General features: G+C 35.9%; 3 protein-coding genes and 2 non-coding genes across 6 annotated transcripts; 3 read left to right on the top strand and 2 right to left on the bottom strand.

Annotated features, from left to right (window-relative positions):
• Window positions 1-392: 392 nt before the first annotated feature.
• LOC148583283 (zinc finger BED domain-containing protein RICESLEEPER 1-like) lies at window positions 393-1450 on the bottom strand. The gene is made up of 2 exons (XM_088511078.1): window positions 524-1450; window positions 393-428 (listed from the first exon to the last, which is right to left on the bottom strand). Exons 1-2 carry the CDS (start codon window positions 1448-1450, stop codon window positions 393-395), a joined length of 963 nt encoding a protein of 320 aa, XP_088367204.1.
• A 10824-nt stretch (window positions 1451-12274) lies between these two features.
• WCRKC1 (WCRKC thioredoxin 1) lies at window positions 12275-14550 on the top strand. 2 transcript variants are annotated; one of them, XM_088511161.1, is made up of 5 exons: window positions 12275-12825; window positions 13051-13125; window positions 14051-14117; window positions 14246-14260; window positions 14355-14550. In XM_088511161.1, the coding sequence occupies exons 1-5, from the start codon at window positions 12521-12523 to the stop codon at window positions 14451-14453; spliced, it is 561 nt and encodes a 186-aa protein (XP_088367287.1). In that variant the 5' UTR covers window positions 12275-12520; the 3' UTR covers window positions 14454-14550. The 2 variants fall into 2 exon arrangements, with proteins under 2 accessions (XP_088367287.1, XP_059462923.1); XM_059606940.2 differs by having other exon boundaries at window positions 12277-12825; window positions 14243-14260.
• A 266-nt stretch (window positions 14551-14816) lies between these two features.
• TRNAS-GCU (transfer RNA serine (anticodon GCU)) lies at window positions 14817-14898 on the top strand. Its single transcript has one exon. It is a non-coding gene; the product is annotated as a tRNA-Ser (tRNA).
• LOC132162207 (uncharacterized) lies at window positions 14837-16525 on the bottom strand. Its single transcript, XM_088511079.1, has 2 exons — window positions 16402-16525; window positions 14837-15547 (listed from the first exon to the last, which is right to left on the bottom strand). The coding sequence occupies exons 1-2, from the start codon at window positions 16523-16525 to the stop codon at window positions 15003-15005; spliced, it is 669 nt and encodes a 222-aa protein (XP_088367205.1). The 3' UTR covers window positions 14837-15002.
• TRNAS-GCU (transfer RNA serine (anticodon GCU)) lies at window positions 15629-15710 on the top strand. Its single transcript has one exon. It is a non-coding gene; the product is annotated as a tRNA-Ser (tRNA).
• Window positions 16526-18161: the final 1636 nt, after the last annotated feature.

The following is an 18161-nucleotide window of genomic DNA, read 5'->3' on the forward strand; positions in this document are numbered from 1 at the left end:
ATAAACTTAAAAACAACCAAATGAAACTGGAAAAGTTAACAAAGTAAATTACCTAAATTCCGAATCTCCATGCAGTTATAAGTTATAAGTTATAATTTATAATAAATCCAGCAAAGTATAACAATTAATACAAAACAACAGGTAATCCAAATGTCCAACATTCCAAGTTCCAACCAAGCCAACAAAGTTTAACAATTAATACAGAACAACAGGAAATCCAAATGTCCAACATTCCAAGTTCCAACAAAGGCAGCAAAGTATAATAATTAATACAGAACATAACATCAAAATAAAATGTGACATTCAAATTACATATTTACTAAGCATAGGAAAACAGTAAACAAATTCAGTTTTTTCAGAGAATCCCTCACAGAAAAATGAGAAAACAGCATTCACGGCACATTTGGCAATTCCACTTCCACCATTTTCTACAAACACAAACACAAAGTTAATAAAGTGAAATTATAAGTAACAAAGAGGTTGAAAATTGAAATAAATAAAATAACAGAATCATAAAACTTACAGGTATTCTACATTTTTTCTTAATGCCATGAAGTGCTCTAACCCAATCTGCACCACATAGGAGCATCTCAACAGTATCAATTGATAATGATGCTCTATGGGGTTCAATAACTCTACCACCCGCACTGAAAGATGATTCTGAAGCAACAGTACTGATTGGAACAGCCAATACATCCCGTGCCATCTTAGATAAGATGCGGTACTTTAAGGCATTGGATTTCCACCATCCCAAAGCATCAAAGTTTGCATCACTGTCTTCCCCATTCTCACTATCAGAAATGAATACATCTTCTTCAAGATATACATCCAAATCTGTTTTTATGGGCCGGATGATGTCATTGCTTCTAACATGTTGCCTAAAACGTGATCTGCCACCAGAAACTTCCTCTGTAACAGAGGCAATTGAAGTAGTAGCAGCACTGACTTCAGCAGCTGCTTGTTGTTGAATGATAGATGCATTATGGGCAGCAACATAAACCTCAAACAACTCTTTCAAAGTACTCAACACAGCCTTTATACTATCACCATTCGTATCAAGTGGATAAATGATAGGAAAACAGAACCTAATCAACTTCATTTTGTATCTAGGATCCAACACAGCAGCTAAGGCCATCACCATATTAGATTCACCCCAATACTTATCAAATTTATCACTCATCTTAGCTGACATTAATCTCATATATTCATTCCTATCCCCAGCCTTAATATCCACAATTTCTTTCATTCTCCACACCTCAGGGAGAAACAGATTGGATGTAGGGTAGTCACTTCCAGAGACAACATTGGTCACATCATTGAAAACAGCTAAAACTTGGTTCACATTCTCAACCTTTTCCCACTGTTCAGGAGTTACCACCCACAGAAAAGCTTGCTCTACTCTATGGTATCTAGGAAACACTTCCTTGAACCTAATTGCAGTCTTCAACATCAAGTAGGTGCTATTCCATCGGGTAGGAACATCTAAAACAAGTTTATTAGAACCCAAGTCCAAACGCTTTGCTATATCACTAAATGCAATCAACCGCCTCTCAGAAGCCGTTATATATTTAATCCCCTGCCTAACAGAATCTATTATCTCCCCTATTTCAGAAAGCTCTGCTTGCACCAACAAATTGGTAATATGAGCACAACACCTAACATGAAACATAAGGCCCCCAATAGGCAAACTACCCCTCAACTCAAAATCATCTCTCAAAATGTCAATGGCAGCAGAATTAGCACTAGCATTATCAACAGTTATTGTAAGTACTTTATCCAAAATGCCCCATTCAATAAAACTGTTTCTTAAGGCTTCAGCAATAACAACACCTGAATGTGGAGGAGGTACATTACAAAAATTTAAAATCCTCTTTTGGAGTACCCAATTAGAATCCACAAAATGACAAGTAACCACCATATATGAAACCCTTTGGGAGGAGGTCCACATATCAGTAGTTATGTTTACCCTATCAATCCCACTTAGAAGAGTTTTCAACTTTTTCTTTTCAATGTTATAAGTGGCAATGCAATCACTTTTTACAGTGGCACGGCTAATTTTTTTCCAGTATGGTGTGCAAGCCCTCATGAACTTGTTAAAAAGTTCATGCTCCATCATATTAAAGGGATATTCATGTAGAAGTACCATATGGGCAGCAAGTTCTCTAACTTTCTTCTCATTGAAACTAAAGTTTGTCAAGGTCCCTAAACCATCACTGCCATCACTAGGTTCAAATGACAAAGTCTTTTGCTTCTTAAGGCTATTCAACTCCACAAACTTCACACAAGCAGCTAAATGCCTACTAAGGGTGGATGTAGTACTAGATTTCCCTACAGAAAACAACCTCTTACACCAATTACACTGGGATTTTTTTACACCATTTACTTCAATAGAAGAAAAGTCATTCCAGACTTTGGAAGTCTTTTGCCTTTCCTTCCTTTGGAAGGCAACTGACACACCTTCACCTTCACCCCCAGCCCCAGCCCCAGCCCCAGCCCCATCCCCATCCCCATCCCCAGATTCAACAACAACAGGAGAAACCAAATTAACATGATCATCTGGTGTGCATTCAGTACTAACAGACACACCAGATCCAGGAGTAGGGTCGGCAGTAAGTGAATCATCATCCAAATCAACATCATTGCATGCATTGAGTTGAATAGTATTCTCCATAACTGTTAATCATTTATAAAATTTAAAAGTTTGATAAATAAAATAACAAAATAAGTCCTAACAGTTTTTTAACATAACAGAATCATAGTCCTAACATAGCAATTCATGTAAACAGATTTATAAGTTATAACGTAGCAATTACTATTAACATAGCAATTTATAACATAGCAATTCATGTAAACAGATTATAAGTTATAATGTAGCAATTACTATTAACATAGCAATTTATAACATAGCAATTCATGTAAACAGATTATAAGTTATAATGTAGCAATTACTATTAACATAGCAATTTATAACATAGCAATTCATGTAAACAGATTATAAGTTATAATGTAGCAATTACTATTAACATAGCAATTTATAACATAGCAATTCATGTAAACAGATTATAAGTTATAATGTAGCAATTACTATTAACATAGCAATTTATAACATAGCAATTCATGTTAACAGATTTATAAGTTATAACATAGCAATTACTATTAACATAGCAATTAATGAAAACAGACGGAACAAGTTTCTTTAAAAAAAACACCTGAAACTTCCAGCAAATGAAACTGTTGTAGCTTGCAAGTTGCAAATTCAGTGCTACCAAACTCCCTGAAATGATGAAATTAGCAACATTAGTTACTAGTTAGTGCATTTTTTAACAACGAAAATAGTAAACCATAATGGAATAATAAATTAATAATACACCTATAAATATAACAAGTTCAGATTAGGGTTCAGGAAAAAAAAAAAACTTAACTTAAAGCTAAAGGCAGAAGAGGCTCTTCACTCTTCAGAAGTCAGAATGTTTTCTGATTTGAAACTCCTTGCAAGCAGCAAGCAAGAGCAAACAAATTCAAACAACTCGAGTAATGTGCAAGCAAGTCTTGCATACATGATGCATCAGGTTCATACATTCGAGTATATATGGGGGATGGATCGTGGGGGGGTTTGGGAATGAATAAAAAAATGGTAATCGAGTACTTGATAGCCCAGTACTCGATTTCCATAGCCCTAACAGTCAGATCAAGGGCAATCATCTCTGTCTCTTCCACACCACAACCAAAAAAGTCAGAGATCAAAAGAACAGTTGAAAACTTGAAAAAACACAAATATGAAAATAAAAACAATGTAAATAAGTAAAATAACATAAGAAAATGAGGATTAGGCGGCGAGATTGGACGGGCTATGAGAACTTTTCTGGTTCGCAAATGCAGCGATTCACGCGATTGATCAAGACAGTTTGTCTCACAAAACTTGTAAGCCATTGGATGGATATCAGATGATCCATCAACGGCTCGATTGACGATCTGAAACGAACGGGGTGTAGGTAGGGGGCTGAGAAGGATTTAATGCGAGCATTCAATCCACTCAACAAACCACGAATCCACGATGGGATATGCATTGAATGCCCCCTCTCTAGTCCCTTCGTTTGAATCGTTTCTGGCAATTGAATCTCTGGTTAGCTTAGTTACTGGCTGGTTAGTGGTTACTGGTAGGAACTTAGGGTTCTAAGTGAACTGGAGAGTAGGAGAGAAGTCACAGAAGAAAGCTAGGGACTGAGCGACGTGAGCGTCGTGAGCGAGAGAGGCGAGTTGAATGATTTTTACTTTTTTAGTTTAGTTTTCTCTGAAATGAGCCCCAGCCGTTGGATCTGATTTCATTTGAGTAATGAACGGTTGGATTTGATCTAATTTTTGTAAATTTTTCCTAGCGTGCCGCGTGTCCCAGTTATGAGTTAATAAGTTTTTAATCCAATACGGCCGTGTCTAATAAAGTCTGGTGTAACCCTTTCAGTTATACCGTCGATTAGATAGATTAATTTATTGATTTTATTTTAATCGTTCGATCAGTTAATTGTAGCAAGCTTACTATGGTCTGCGGAACACTAGATTATTATCAGGTTTGGGTGTGGGTTACAGCTGTCGTCCATTATCTTGATCTAACGGCTGAAGTTTAATCGCCAAAAATTGAACGGCTGAAATCGAAGTCAGACGTGTCAGTCTCGTTTGTCGTGCTTGCGTGAAGAAACGAGATTCTCAGATTGATCCACCGCGTGCGTGAGTTGGTGAAACCGGTGCCATCAATACTCAATATTTCATCTTGACCGTAGATTCTAAGATTGATTTTAAAATTTATTTCGGATTGGTGAGCTCATGTTTATTTTGGAACACTAGATAATAATCACGCGGGGATTGCTCTACAGCTGTTTTCCATTTTCCAAATCCAACGGCTACAGTTAAATCTAAAAAAAACGGACGGCTGGAAGCTATCGAGAGATTCGAGACGCGTCAGTCTCGGTTCGCGTGCGTGGCGTGCAAAACCGTGAAGCCGAAAATGATTCTCCGCGGCATGAGTGACTGAACCCGATTTCCTTTCTGCACGTGAACTGTTTTTGACCGTTTATTCTGATCTATTAGTTTTATTCAAGTTAAGACCGTGCGATTAATACCCCTCTGGTGTAGTGCGGAGTACTGGATAAATATCTTTGTGGGGTGGTTTACAGCTGTTGTCCACTTCCACGATCGAACGGCTACGGATTAATGCAAATTAATCCGACGGCTACAATCAATCTAGATAAACGTTCGATTTTTTCAAAATTCAAAAAAAAATTATTATACTGTGTGCGCGATTATAGATGAGCTCGCTTCTTTGTTTTCCCATAAATGATCTATAACCGTTGATATTTAATAAAATTCAATCAGTTCAACCACAACCGTTTATTTAACTTAACAAGTTGTTAGTTAAAAGTACCCTAAAAAAAACTCTAAACGTGTGTTTGGACCGTTTGGTTTTTTTTTTTCTTGAAAACGTGTGTTTGGACTTTGGACTTTGGAGTCTGGACCAATACGCCAATACCATTGTTTTAGAATTAGAACTATGAAGACAAATTTGTTAGAAATTAATAGCATTGTTGAGAATTTGTTAGGAATTAATTAATAGATTTGAAAATTAGACATTAGTTATTAGTTAATGGTTCTAGACTTTTATTATTTTACGGGATATCATTATTTTACAATGGTTCTAGACTTTTATTTTACAATACCATTAGACATTAGTTAACAAATTTAAATAATACTTAAAAGTTAACAACTTAAATACTACTTAATACAATTTTTTATTTTTATTTTTTTTAAAAAAATAGTACCATATAATTTAATGTTTTTAAATAACTTATTAATTGGGCAATAGACATTAAACCTATAAGTATACACCTATATTATACCCTTAGATCTTAATTACTTAATTGTACACACATGACACATTGAACCTATGATTGTTATGATTATTATTAATTTATTATGATGATTATTATTATTATTATTATTATTGAATTGGACATTGGACATTAAAAATTAAAAAACCTATAAACAATAATGTAGTATATACAATAATACAATGTTAGTTATACACCTATATTATACCCTTAGATCTTAATTACTTAATTGTACACACATGACACATGACACATTGAATCTATGATTATTATGATTATTATTATTATTATTATTGAGTTGGACATTGGACATTAAAAATTAAAAAACTTATAAACAATAATGTAGTATATACAATAATACAATGTTAGTTATACACCAATACTATACCCTTAGATCTAAATTACTTAATTGTACACACTTTGAACCTATGATTATTATTATGATTATTATTATTACTAACTAATTGGACATTGGACATTGGACATTAAACAATTTAAACCTATAAATAATAACATAGTCTATACTCTATACAATGTTAGTTATACACTTATACTATACCCTTATATCTTAATTAGTTAATTGTACACACATTGAACCTATGATTATTATTATTATTATTATTAACTAATTAATTGGACATTGGACATTGGACATTAAACCTATAAATAATAACATAGTCTATACTATATACAATGTTAGTTATACACTTATACTATACCCTTAAATATTAATTAATTAATTGTACACACATTGAACCTATGAGGCTATGAATATGATTATTATTATTATTATTAACTAATTAATTTGACATTGGACATTAAACCTATAAATAATAACATAGTCCATATAATGTTAGTCATGCTTATACTATAGCCTTATATCTTAATTAGTTAATTGTATACATATTGAAGCTATGATTATTATTGATTAATAACATGTTAAATTATTTTTTTTAGTTACATTGTCGTGTGGGACGGGTCGGGTCGGACGATAACACGAGTTGAGCTCACGAGCTCTAAACGAGTCGGGCGATTATCGAGTTAAACGAGCCGATCTCACGATCCCTTAGCGAGCTCGGGTGATTATCGAGTTAACCGAGTCGAGCTCACGATCCTTATACGAGCTCGGGCGAGCCTGCCGATCCCGAGTTAAACGAGTCGATCTCACGAGCCCCCATCGAGTTTTATCGAGCGAGCCGGGTTTGTGTCATTAGCTAATCGAGCGAGTTTTAACAGTAACGAGCGAGTTTGCACAGTGTCGAGCTCGAGTTCGGGTCGAGCTTAGTCGAGCGGGTAGCGAGCGAGCTATCGAGTGTGTCGACTCATTTACAGCCCTACTCTAAACTAAGCCTAAATCATATATATATATATTTTTTTAAAACCCGGTTACCTGGTCCGGATAACAGGGTACCAACCGGAACCGGCCGGTTATTGGGTACCTGGTTACCCAGTTCTAGTTTCCCAAAATGAATAATCAGGGTACCCCAATTCCGGTTCTCGGTTTTGGCCAATAACCGGGAACCAGGAACCGGTCGACACCCCTAGGTGAACCCCACAAATTTAATGGTTAGTCTATTGAATTTGTAGGTGAATATGAATAAAATAGAGAAACCATACGAGATCTTAACGTGTATGTTTGTTCGAGTTTATTTTTTCATTTTATCTGAATGCAACTTTCCTCCACCCATCGTTCAGAAAAGAACATAAGTTCGAAGTGACCATCAATTTCGCTTATAAGCCTGACATTCATAGTCTTCAACAGTATTTGAGTGGTAGGCAGCTGGATTGTCCAGAAAAAAACTAGACAAGCTCTTAATGTGGTACTTATGGCGGCACCTTTAGACAAGTAAGTCATTTTTACCTTCTTAGAATTGTGTACATTTTTGTTATTATTTGCCTCGTAGTAGTCTTAGAATTTATATTTTAACCAAATATTTGTTGAGTCGGAAGTGAGTGCTTAACAAAACTTAAAAATATACTTAATTAGTTAACTCAGTGATGTTCTCTTTCGTGTATTAACTTCATGAAAGTTCGACTATAGGTGCACTATTGTTGGGATGTCATTTTTCGATCCTAATTCCAGTAAGGTTCTTTTCAGGTTCTTTGCAAGGTGCACTCAATCAGTTTCCTTAGGTTTAATCTCCTTCTTGTTTAATTTTTCCTTTATTTTTGTCTATATTAGCATTGAGTTGTGGATGCTATTTACACTATTGCAATGATATTTGTATATGCAGTTCCTCTTGTCTATTATGCCTATTTGACTGTGTATCGGGCAAGATATTACCTCAAGGGTCAGAGCTCCCAACCCCTTCATCTGATTAGGGACAACGTGAAGGAAATAATGTATTTTTGCTGAATTAGTTGGCCCCTTTCCATTGTGTGGTTTCTTTTAGATATTACTCATAGTTAAGCCTAACTGTTTGATAATACATACTTTTCTTTCCCTTTGATGCATCGTCCGGAATGAAAATGGAGTCAATGTGATATAGTTTATGTTGCCAAGGCTTTTGAGGTTTTGGTTTTCTTTTGGGTACTTTCTTCACGTTTAAGCAACTCTTGGCTCTGTAGCATGCATCTAAAACATGGTTGTAAAGAGGTTTACCCTTCACCTTGGAAAGGAAATCTAAATATAAATATTCTTCCTGAGTATGTTTTATGTTTGATTAACTGTAGGCTTTGTTGGCTAGATTTTTTACATGCCAAAAGTGTTGTGACAAACTATATATATATATTAATTTTTTTTTTTTTTGCTTTTATTTTTACTTTGTTTAGCACTTCACAACTCCACGACACTTCCGCCTCTTTTTGTTATTGGTTTGTTTACAAGTATTATGTAGATAAGCCTTTAAAATAGGGCGCTATAACCGTTAACCGTTAACCGCTTAACCGTATTAACCGCTAATCACCTAACCGCTATAACCACCTACTGGTTAGCGGTTATTGGGTTTACTAACCGCTAACCGCCTTTTTATATAATATATTTTTATAATTATAATTATAAAAGTATTTATACATATAACATAATCACTTGATCATTAAATCACAATTTTTTTTAAAAATAATTAAATCACAATTTGAGTATTAATATATTATCACTATAATTTATATGATTATATCATATAATCACTTGATCATTAAATCGCAATTTTTTAAAAAAATAATAAAATCACAATTTGAGTATTAATATATTATCACTATAATTTATATGATTATATCACATGATCAATTGATCATTAAATCATTTGATTATGTAATAACAAATTATACATATATAATATGACATAACTCATAAGTATACCAATTCATACTAATACAACAATTAAATATTTAGAGACTTATTTCCAATGTATGTTATAAACTTATAAGTCTATATATGTTATAAGTCTATATAAGTCTACATATGCATATGAATAATATAAATGTATAATATCAATATTTAATCATATGATTCAATGACAATTCAAATACTTTATTCAAGACTTCAAATGAATCATATTATTAATGTACAATGATGATATGATTCGTATAATATCAAATGAAGTAATTGACATTGGATTAAACAATGACCAATGTGTTAATTATAAATACAATTTAAGTATTAATGTATTATTATTATATGTTGTGACAGTTGTCTGAATTCTAAACTTTTTTTTATATGTGTGTTGATTTTTTTTATTTTATTTTTTATTTTTAAAGTTAACGGGTTATGATTTAATATTTAAGGAAATTTTTTTAAAGTACAAGTAAATGTAAATTTTGGGTCAAATATTTTTAATTTTTTAATATGGGCTCTTTTTATAGCAATTGGGGCCCAAGAAGACACTAAAAATACAAAAAATTAAAAAAAAAAAAAAGGTTAAAAAAAAAGCCCAAAAAGGCCCGAAAAGCCATAAAGAAAGCTCAAAAAGCCCAAGAAAAAGCCCAATTTTGAAAAAAAACGGTTAGCAGCGGTTATCTATTTCACTAATTGTTAACCGCTAGGCGGTTAGCGAAATCTACTTACCGCCTTGACACTCTTACTTTAAAATGATTTTTAGGGCATTTTAAAAAATTGAATTTTTAATTTTCTGGCCCATAAAGGCAAAAACATTAGTTTTTTTAGGATTTTTGGGCTTTACCCCGTTCTTAAAAAACTACCAACGAAGAATGGTAATAGTTTATTAGGACAAAAAGGCTAATAATTTTTTTAAAAAAATGGGCCAAAATGGTTAAATCAAGCTCAAATTTTAGGCCCAATACCTAAAATAAGCCTAAATTACAATTTTTTTTTTTTTTTTTTAACCCGGTTACCCAATCCGGATAACGTGGTACCAACCGGAACCGGCCGGTTATTGGATACCTGGTTAACCGGTTCCCGGTTATCCAATTTCGGTTTCCCAAAATGAATAACTAGGGTACCCTAGTTCCGGTTCCCCATTTTGGCCAATAATCGGGAACTGGGACCGGGTTGACACCACTAGGTGGACCCCACGAATTTAATGGCTAGTTTATTGAATTTGTAGGAGAATATGAGGAAAATATAGAAACCAACTTAATATGGTTCTAATAAACCATACCAGATCTTAATGTGTATGTATGTTCGAGTTTATTTTTTTCGTTTTTCATTTTATCTAAATACAACTTTTCTCCGCCCATCGTTCAGAAAAGAATGTAAGTTCGAAGTGTTAATTTCACTTCTAAGCGTGACATTCATAATCTTCAATAGTATTTGAGCAGTAGGCAGGTGGATTGTCCAAAAGAAACCATACGAGATCTTAATGTGTTTCTAAGAAACCGTACGAGATCTTAATGTGTATGTTTTTGTTCGAGTTTATTTTTCATGTTTCATTTTATCTAAATGCAACTTTTCTCCGCCCATCGTTCAGAAAATAACATAAGTTCGAAGTGACCATCAATTTCGCTTATAAGCCTGACATTCATAGTCTTCAATAGGGGTAGGCACGGGTCGATTCGGGCGGGTTTTGGGCTTTTTGGCTACCCGACCCGAACTAGGCGGGTTTAGAGGATATTAGGAATTTAGGATTTTTTGGTTTTAGGCATATAGGGGCGGGGCGGATCGGGTACCCGCCTCTTAAAAATTTCTATTCCCACGGACTGACCCGACCAGCACGGGTCTGATTTTTCCCAACCCGTATATGCCAAAAAAACACTTAAATCCGGCAGGGCGGGTTGGGCGGGTTTTTGCCTACCCCTAGTCTTCAACAATATTTGAGTGGTAGGCAGAGGGATTGTCCAAAAAAAAAAAAAAAAAAACTAGATGAGCTCTTAATGTGGTTCTTATGGCGGCACCTTTAGACAAGCAATCTATTTGTACCCTCTTAGAATTGTGTACATTTTTGTTATCATTTGCTTTGTAGTAGTCTTAGAATTTATATTTTAACCAAATATTTGTTGAGCCGGATGTGAGTACTTAAGAGAACTTAAAAATATACTTAATTAGTTAATTCCGTGATGTTCTCTTACTTGTATTAACTTCATGAAAATTCGACTATAGGTGTATTGTTGTTGGGATCGCATTTTTAGATACTAATTCCAGTAAGGGTGAGTTGGGTAATGTTGTTGGGATCTCATTTTTAGATGCTAATTCCAGTAAGGGTGAGTTGGGTAATGTTGTTGGGATCTCATTTTTAGATGCTAATTCCAGTAAGGGTGAGTTGGGTAATGGTGTAGATCAGTGGAAATGAGATCATAAAGCTTAGTCATAATGAGTATTTAAGTTACAGAGTCATCGAAGTAACTAATTGGCATGTTATTGTGAGTCATTATGATTCTTTTTTCTATTCCCCTCCCATATGCGTATATCACTCACCATTTTGGATTGTTACTGAATAATGGGAGATGACTGCAGTTAGCTCACTCTACACACACGCTAAGGTCGGCATATTTTTACTTATCGAGTTGGGACTTATATTTTCATCTATAAAAATGTGGTGATTTTACGGGCTTAAATGAAGAAGATGCAGATGCAAATTCCATATAAATATAAATTCGATTTAAATAGAGAAAAATAAGGGTTCGTTTAGCTCGCGTAATGCATATCTTATTAGGAAAGATAATAGTTATTATTGAAAATAGAGGAGAGCATAATGATATAGTTATTCTTATTTTTTTAGTTTAGTAGCAACACATACTTAATTGGAATTGAATCAAAATTACTAAAAATCTCATATTCTAAAAGTCTATTCCGCAAACTAATCGAGACTTAAGTGGTTATATAGGTGCTTGATTAAAACGACACATCATTTAGGTTTAGCCTCCCGACTTGAGCTCCGTAGGTTCGTCGTTTACGTGATCTATATTCATTCTTGAAAAAGTATCGAACTCGTTGACATTTATGCCCTCACAAAACAAAGATCAACTACGGGTAGCCCGTGGACCCCATCCCTGTTTTGCGTTCCCATCCCCAAACTCACCTTGCGGATAAGCTTTCCATTCAGCCATCTCTCACCGTTTTCCGAAACAAGAAAGGCATAAAAAACAAGAATATTTGTAAAACTATCTAAAAAGAATGATTTTTATCAAGCTTTTTTCTCACCCATCACCCTGAACATCACCTTAGTTGCCTCTCTAATCCTCTTTTTCTTTATATTTTTGTCTTCTTTTAAAAGGGTTTGCGAGAGAGTGAGACAGAGGGAGATAGAATGTCTGTGTTAGCAGCGAATTCTCATATTCTGTACAGGGAAGTATACCAGCGAGAGCAACAACAACAGCAGTACTTACAAAGTAGTGGGAGCTTTTTGCTTTTGCAAAGAAGTTCTGGGTGCTGGGCTGATCGTAGAAACAGAGACTGCAAGAAGATTTTGAGAAGAGATACCAGAGCCGACGCTTTTTGGCCGGATTTGTCAAGGCCCACTACGGTGGAGATGGAACCCATCAACGATTGTGATCATCTCGATCAGATTCTACTCCATGCAAAGCAGCTCTCCCAACCCATTCTCATCGACTGGTATTTCTCTCTCTCTCTCTGTTGCTGGTTCTTAGCATGGGCAAAAATGGTGTGTTGTTTTGGCTGGGTATTTGGATGTCCTAAACAGAGAGATTAAATTAGAAGATGGCAAATACGTTTTCTATTTTTCTGATGAAGTCGTCAAAATGCTCTTCTTGGTTAGCTTTAAATAACTCTTCCTCTTCTTCAAAAATTGTGATTTTTTATTGTTGCCACTTGCTGCAGGATGGCTACTTGGTGCCGCAAATGCATCTACTTGAAGCCTAAATTGGAGAAATTGGCTGCTGAGTATGATACCAAGTAAACACTCGTCTCTCTCTCTCTCTCCCACCCCTGTATATGAAACAAACATATCTAAATTAGGTATTAATGGTTGTTTTCTTGACCATTTGTGCCAAATTAGGGGTGACAATTCCTGTTTATGTGTCGAGAGTGATGTGTATAAAACTATATAGTTCAACTTTAATCCAAATCACTTAATTTGAGTCAAACCCTGCAAACCCAAACATGTTAATTTTGTGTCTTGAGTCATGTCAAAAATTGATAGATATGCCAAAGTTTCATAGCAGAAGAACCATTGAATGCCTGAGTTGTTCCTCATTCTCAGAATCTTAGATATTATTGTGACCCCACGTATACCAAAATGTGGGACCACATCTAAAATTCCAGGCACCACATGCTCACATTATATACCACTCATTCAAAAAGGTCCCAGTACACCAGAATGTGCATATTTGGGCATAATTGGCAAGGTGGACTGAATAGGAATGAGTCGCATTTGCCAATATTTAGGCTGCTCCATCTAATTTCCTAGTCTGTTTAGTCTCTTGCAATTTACAATTCACAAATACAAGGAAGAACTAACCACTTGGTGTTATTACCATATCCATGAGCATGAGGTTTCGTGCTGAAATTCGTCTATACCGATGATGAAAGCAGTGAAAGCTCCTAAGGCACTATCATTAGAGCTTCATGAGCTTTCACTACTCTTTTGTCCAAAATCTGGACATCAAAGACCAATTAATAACCTGTCCTTAAGTTCATTGAGTTAGAGTTCATGAAGTGTTTGCTCTCTGCTTCACTTTTCTTGATTTAGACCGATCCATTTAGCTTATGAGGTTTGATCCTAATGTGAGCAGCTCCTTGTTTTAAGATATATATGTTTATGTTGTCTATTGTCTAATTCCCATTAATTATTTCTTTGTTTTTGATCTGTTTACAATAGAGGCAAATTTTATTACGTGGATGTGAATAAGGTACCTCAAGCTCTAGTGAAGCGCGGAAACATCTCTGTATGTATAATTTTCACAGCAATCTTTTATTTGTGTTGTTATATGCCTTATCTTATATATATATATGTGCCTGTGAGTCCATTATACGATTCTAATGGTGAGTTCTTTGTATTCTCTTTGCTCAGAAGATGCCAACAATTCAGGTATGTCCCAATATCTGAGATTTTGCCTTGTTTGTCGACTTCAGAGATCCTTATAAAGGAAAAGTTACAAAGAGGTTGTATGAATGTATTGCAGCTATGGAAAGATGGAGAGATGAAAGCAGAAGTAATTGGAGGGCATAAGGCATGGCTTGTGATCGATGAAGTTAGAGAAATGATCCAAAAGTTTGTCTAATGATCCAAATTCTTGTATATAGGCTTTTTTTTTTTCTGCTCTTTTATCATGCAGTCATGCGTACATCATATATATAGCAGAGCAATATTTCGTTTCATCTGGTCCATAAATTTTGAGCTTTGGAGGGATAAGCCAACTAATTGTTGCATGCCATGTCACGTTATGGACCATTTTGGGAATTTCAAATTTGAGATGTAGCAACTAGAAAACTTGTTTATAATTGGGGTTAGAATGGTTTTAATTTGTTTTGGCAAAAGGTTAAAAATCAACCGCCGTAATTAACTGTATTTTAAGCTTCAAAGGCAAGTGTACAGCCATTTATAAAGTATCCAAAATGTTTGAAAACAGAGAGATCATGACAACGTCGCTTTGGCCGAGTGGTTAAGGCGTGTGCCTGCTAAGTACATGGGGTTTCCCCGCGAGAGTTCGAATCTCTCAGGCGACGATTTCAATTTTGTTTTTTCGTTTTACTGTTTTACTGTTTTTTCTTTGCTAATCCTCGCATTGCTCTGCGTAAAACCCTTCTACCGATTCTCATCCATCAGAATCTCATACAGAGTACCCCGCTCTACAGCTAAACTTCTCCGTCAAAGTTATCGTCTTGAACCCCTTCTTCTTCGCCTTCTTCTTCTTCTCCACCACCGGCTCCTTTGGCTTCGCCGTGGTCGCCGCCGCAGGAGAATCCGCGGGCTGAGCCTTGGGCGCGACCTTCTTGATCTCCAAATCTTCCTTGGCAGGCCCACCTTTAGCCATGCTCTCCACGTAGACCCTGACCTTCACCAAAATCAAGGGCTTCCCTTTGGCCAGCATGGCCTCCTTGAGCCTCTTCCCAATGGGTCCCTCGTCCTTGACCGAGACCCTCAGGTCCGGGTCCTCGTCAGCGTTCTCGTCGGCGATGTAGGGGATCTCGACAAGCCCATCGGCCTTGAGCAAGGACTTGCCGTCGGCGTCCTTCGCCTCGCCTTCCCAGGCAAGCGTAAGGCTGATCTCGTAGCCGGGGATGATCTTCCCCTTGCGCACGTTGACGTAGGCCTCGCCCTCGACCTTGTCGACCTTCTTGGTCTTGATGTAGAGGCCCCCCTCGCCGTAATTAACTGTATTTTAAGCTACAAAGGCAAGTGTACAGCCATTTATAAAGTATTCAAAATCTTTGAAAACAGAGAGATCATAACAACGTCGCTTTGGCCGAGTGGTTAAGGCGTGTGCCTGCTAAGTACATGGGGTTTCCCCGCGAGAGTTCGAATCTCTCAGGCGACGATTTCAATTTTGTTTTTTTCGTTTTACTGTTTTACTGTTTTCCTGTTGAAATCCCCGCCGAGGCTGAATAGAAGATTTTTTGGGTTTAAATTACCCCTTTCTCGAGCATTTCCTACAAAGACATCGTGGCTCTTGCAATTTGCTGCCAATGAATGGCACTCTCTTTAAAGAATTTGTGTACCCTTTTTCTCAGTTCAGTAGAAATGGTAGAGATGCATGGCGCCGCCTCTGCTCTGCTCGTGGCGATGGCAAAGGCAATAAGAGTCACTTTCATCCACCAATGCAAAGTAAGTCAAATGAAGTACCTAAACAAGTGCATATGGGTTGTAATTAGTGAATTTCTTCCTGTGGCTGTGAGGAGTAGAGATTTACGGGCGTCATACATTTATAATATTTTTTTAATTAAAGAAGAGAAACATTATAGGAGAATCCAAATTTGAGATATTAGCACCAAATTTGAGTCATTAGCTCCAAATTTAGGATGATTGAATCCCTTTAGGGTGATACCATCCCTAAAGGGTTAACTTTCTACCCCTAGGTTTTAATTTTGAATTCAAAATTAAGTTTTAAAGCATTAGAAACTAAATATTAACTCATAGAAATTTAACTAAAAAAAAAAAAAAAAAAAAACCAAATGGGGGAAGAGAGAGATTTCTACAATTTTTTTTTTTTTAATAAAGCCACGTCAAACTTTGGCAAACATTTGTCTGACTCTTGACAGCCAGATAGAAGGACTCGGCTGTGAGTACTTGGAGTTGGAGAGGAGGGAAGAGCTCCGTCTCCTCTCTCCTCCTCCCGCAGAGCTCCCCCTCCATTTTTCATTTTCCATTTTCCAATTTTATTTCTTTTGGATTTTCCTTGTAATTAGCACTAGTTTGGAACTTTTCTGTGTTCACACCATGATATGCAATGGAAATCTCATATTAATTAAAAAAAAAAAAAAAAAGTGCATATGGGGGGGCCACGAAGAGTATCTCAACGGCATGATTCTCATCGTTGTTGAGAATAATCTTTTATAACTCCACTCTAAAAGCAAGCGAATGCTGCATCAATAAATCAAAGAGACCCCCCTCACTTTCTCAAAAGCCCTTCAAGGACTAATTGTTTTGAGTAATTTTGGGTTTATTGTTAATGATTTCATTCATACACCTTTTGAAATAAATTTCTCTTTATACTCAACTCAAGTGCTCCACTGAGTAATATAACATAAAGCACTCATAGGCCATAGCATTATTGAACACAATGTGTGTTCACCTTTTCCTCATTCACACACTCATAATTAGTCACCTCAAATATCCATGGATGCCTAGAGAGCAGAAATGTACCACGATTTCAATGAAATTCGTGTTCTAATAGCTAGGTAATCACTCAAAACACTTTCTTTTACATTTAGTTCAAATAGCATCAATAATGGGAGACTTATTATTATCTAAATGCAATAAAAAGGTAGCAATCGTGTTCATAGAACTCGTCACTCTATATCAACACACATAACAAGGCACCTTAGGGGTGAAAGTCATTAGTCTTTGTTGCACATTACAGTATAGATGAATTTTCTCATTGTTTCAACTTCCAACCAGTCCCACCTGTGTCTTTCCAGAGAAAGCAAACAAACCCTACACCTATTTGTCCCAACCTTCTTGCCCAGTTGCTTGGGCTTTGTTTAATAACCACTATTTGATTCATGTCATAGATTTCTCTTTAACAACCTCTCCCCAAGTCTTAATAAACTACACCCTAACAAGTTTGGATGCATAAGATATGGTAGTATAATCCATGAATATGCATAATAATCATATCACCTTCAATAGATATGATTATGTCTTTTACATAATCGTCCTGCATAAATTACATTTTACATATCCTGCCTCCACTTGATCTCAAAACCATATCTCTCAAATGTTCAAGCTTCTAATACTAGGTGAAGCTTTGCCTAAACAGTGCCCTCAAAACTTTCCCCCAATTGGAACACAAACCATCCAGGACAAATGCATGATGGAAACCATAAAAGATAAACAACACTGAAGATTTTAAGCATTCGATCTCCCTTTCCCTTTCTCTTCCTCCCCCTCCCCCTCCCCCACAAGAAGAAAAAAACCACAGAATAAACAAACATCAATCATATCCCAACCAGTGAAGCAGCCTTGCAGTCAGAAATTTTCAAACACAAAAGGTTACCACCAGTGTCCTAAAAGGTTTCCCCAAGAACACACACACCTAAACTACAGCATGAAGGTACACCAAGTGCCTTAAACATGGTTACCATCTCAAGTACTATATTAAAATTGACAATGTACCGCCACAAGGAGACTCATAACACATATTTACCACCAAAAACTACTTATCAAAAATATTTTACCACCAAAAACCACAAGGCAATATATATTACCATTCAACTAAGCCTTAAACCCAACAACCTCACTGGAAAATTTTTATAGGAGGAAAAAAACA

Source organism: Corylus avellana, chromosome 10, assembly GCF_965113065.1.
Source record: "Corylus avellana chromosome 10, dhCorAvel1.hap1.2, whole genome shotgun sequence".
Taxonomy (NCBI): domain Eukaryota; kingdom Viridiplantae; phylum Streptophyta; class Magnoliopsida; order Fagales; family Betulaceae; genus Corylus; species Corylus avellana.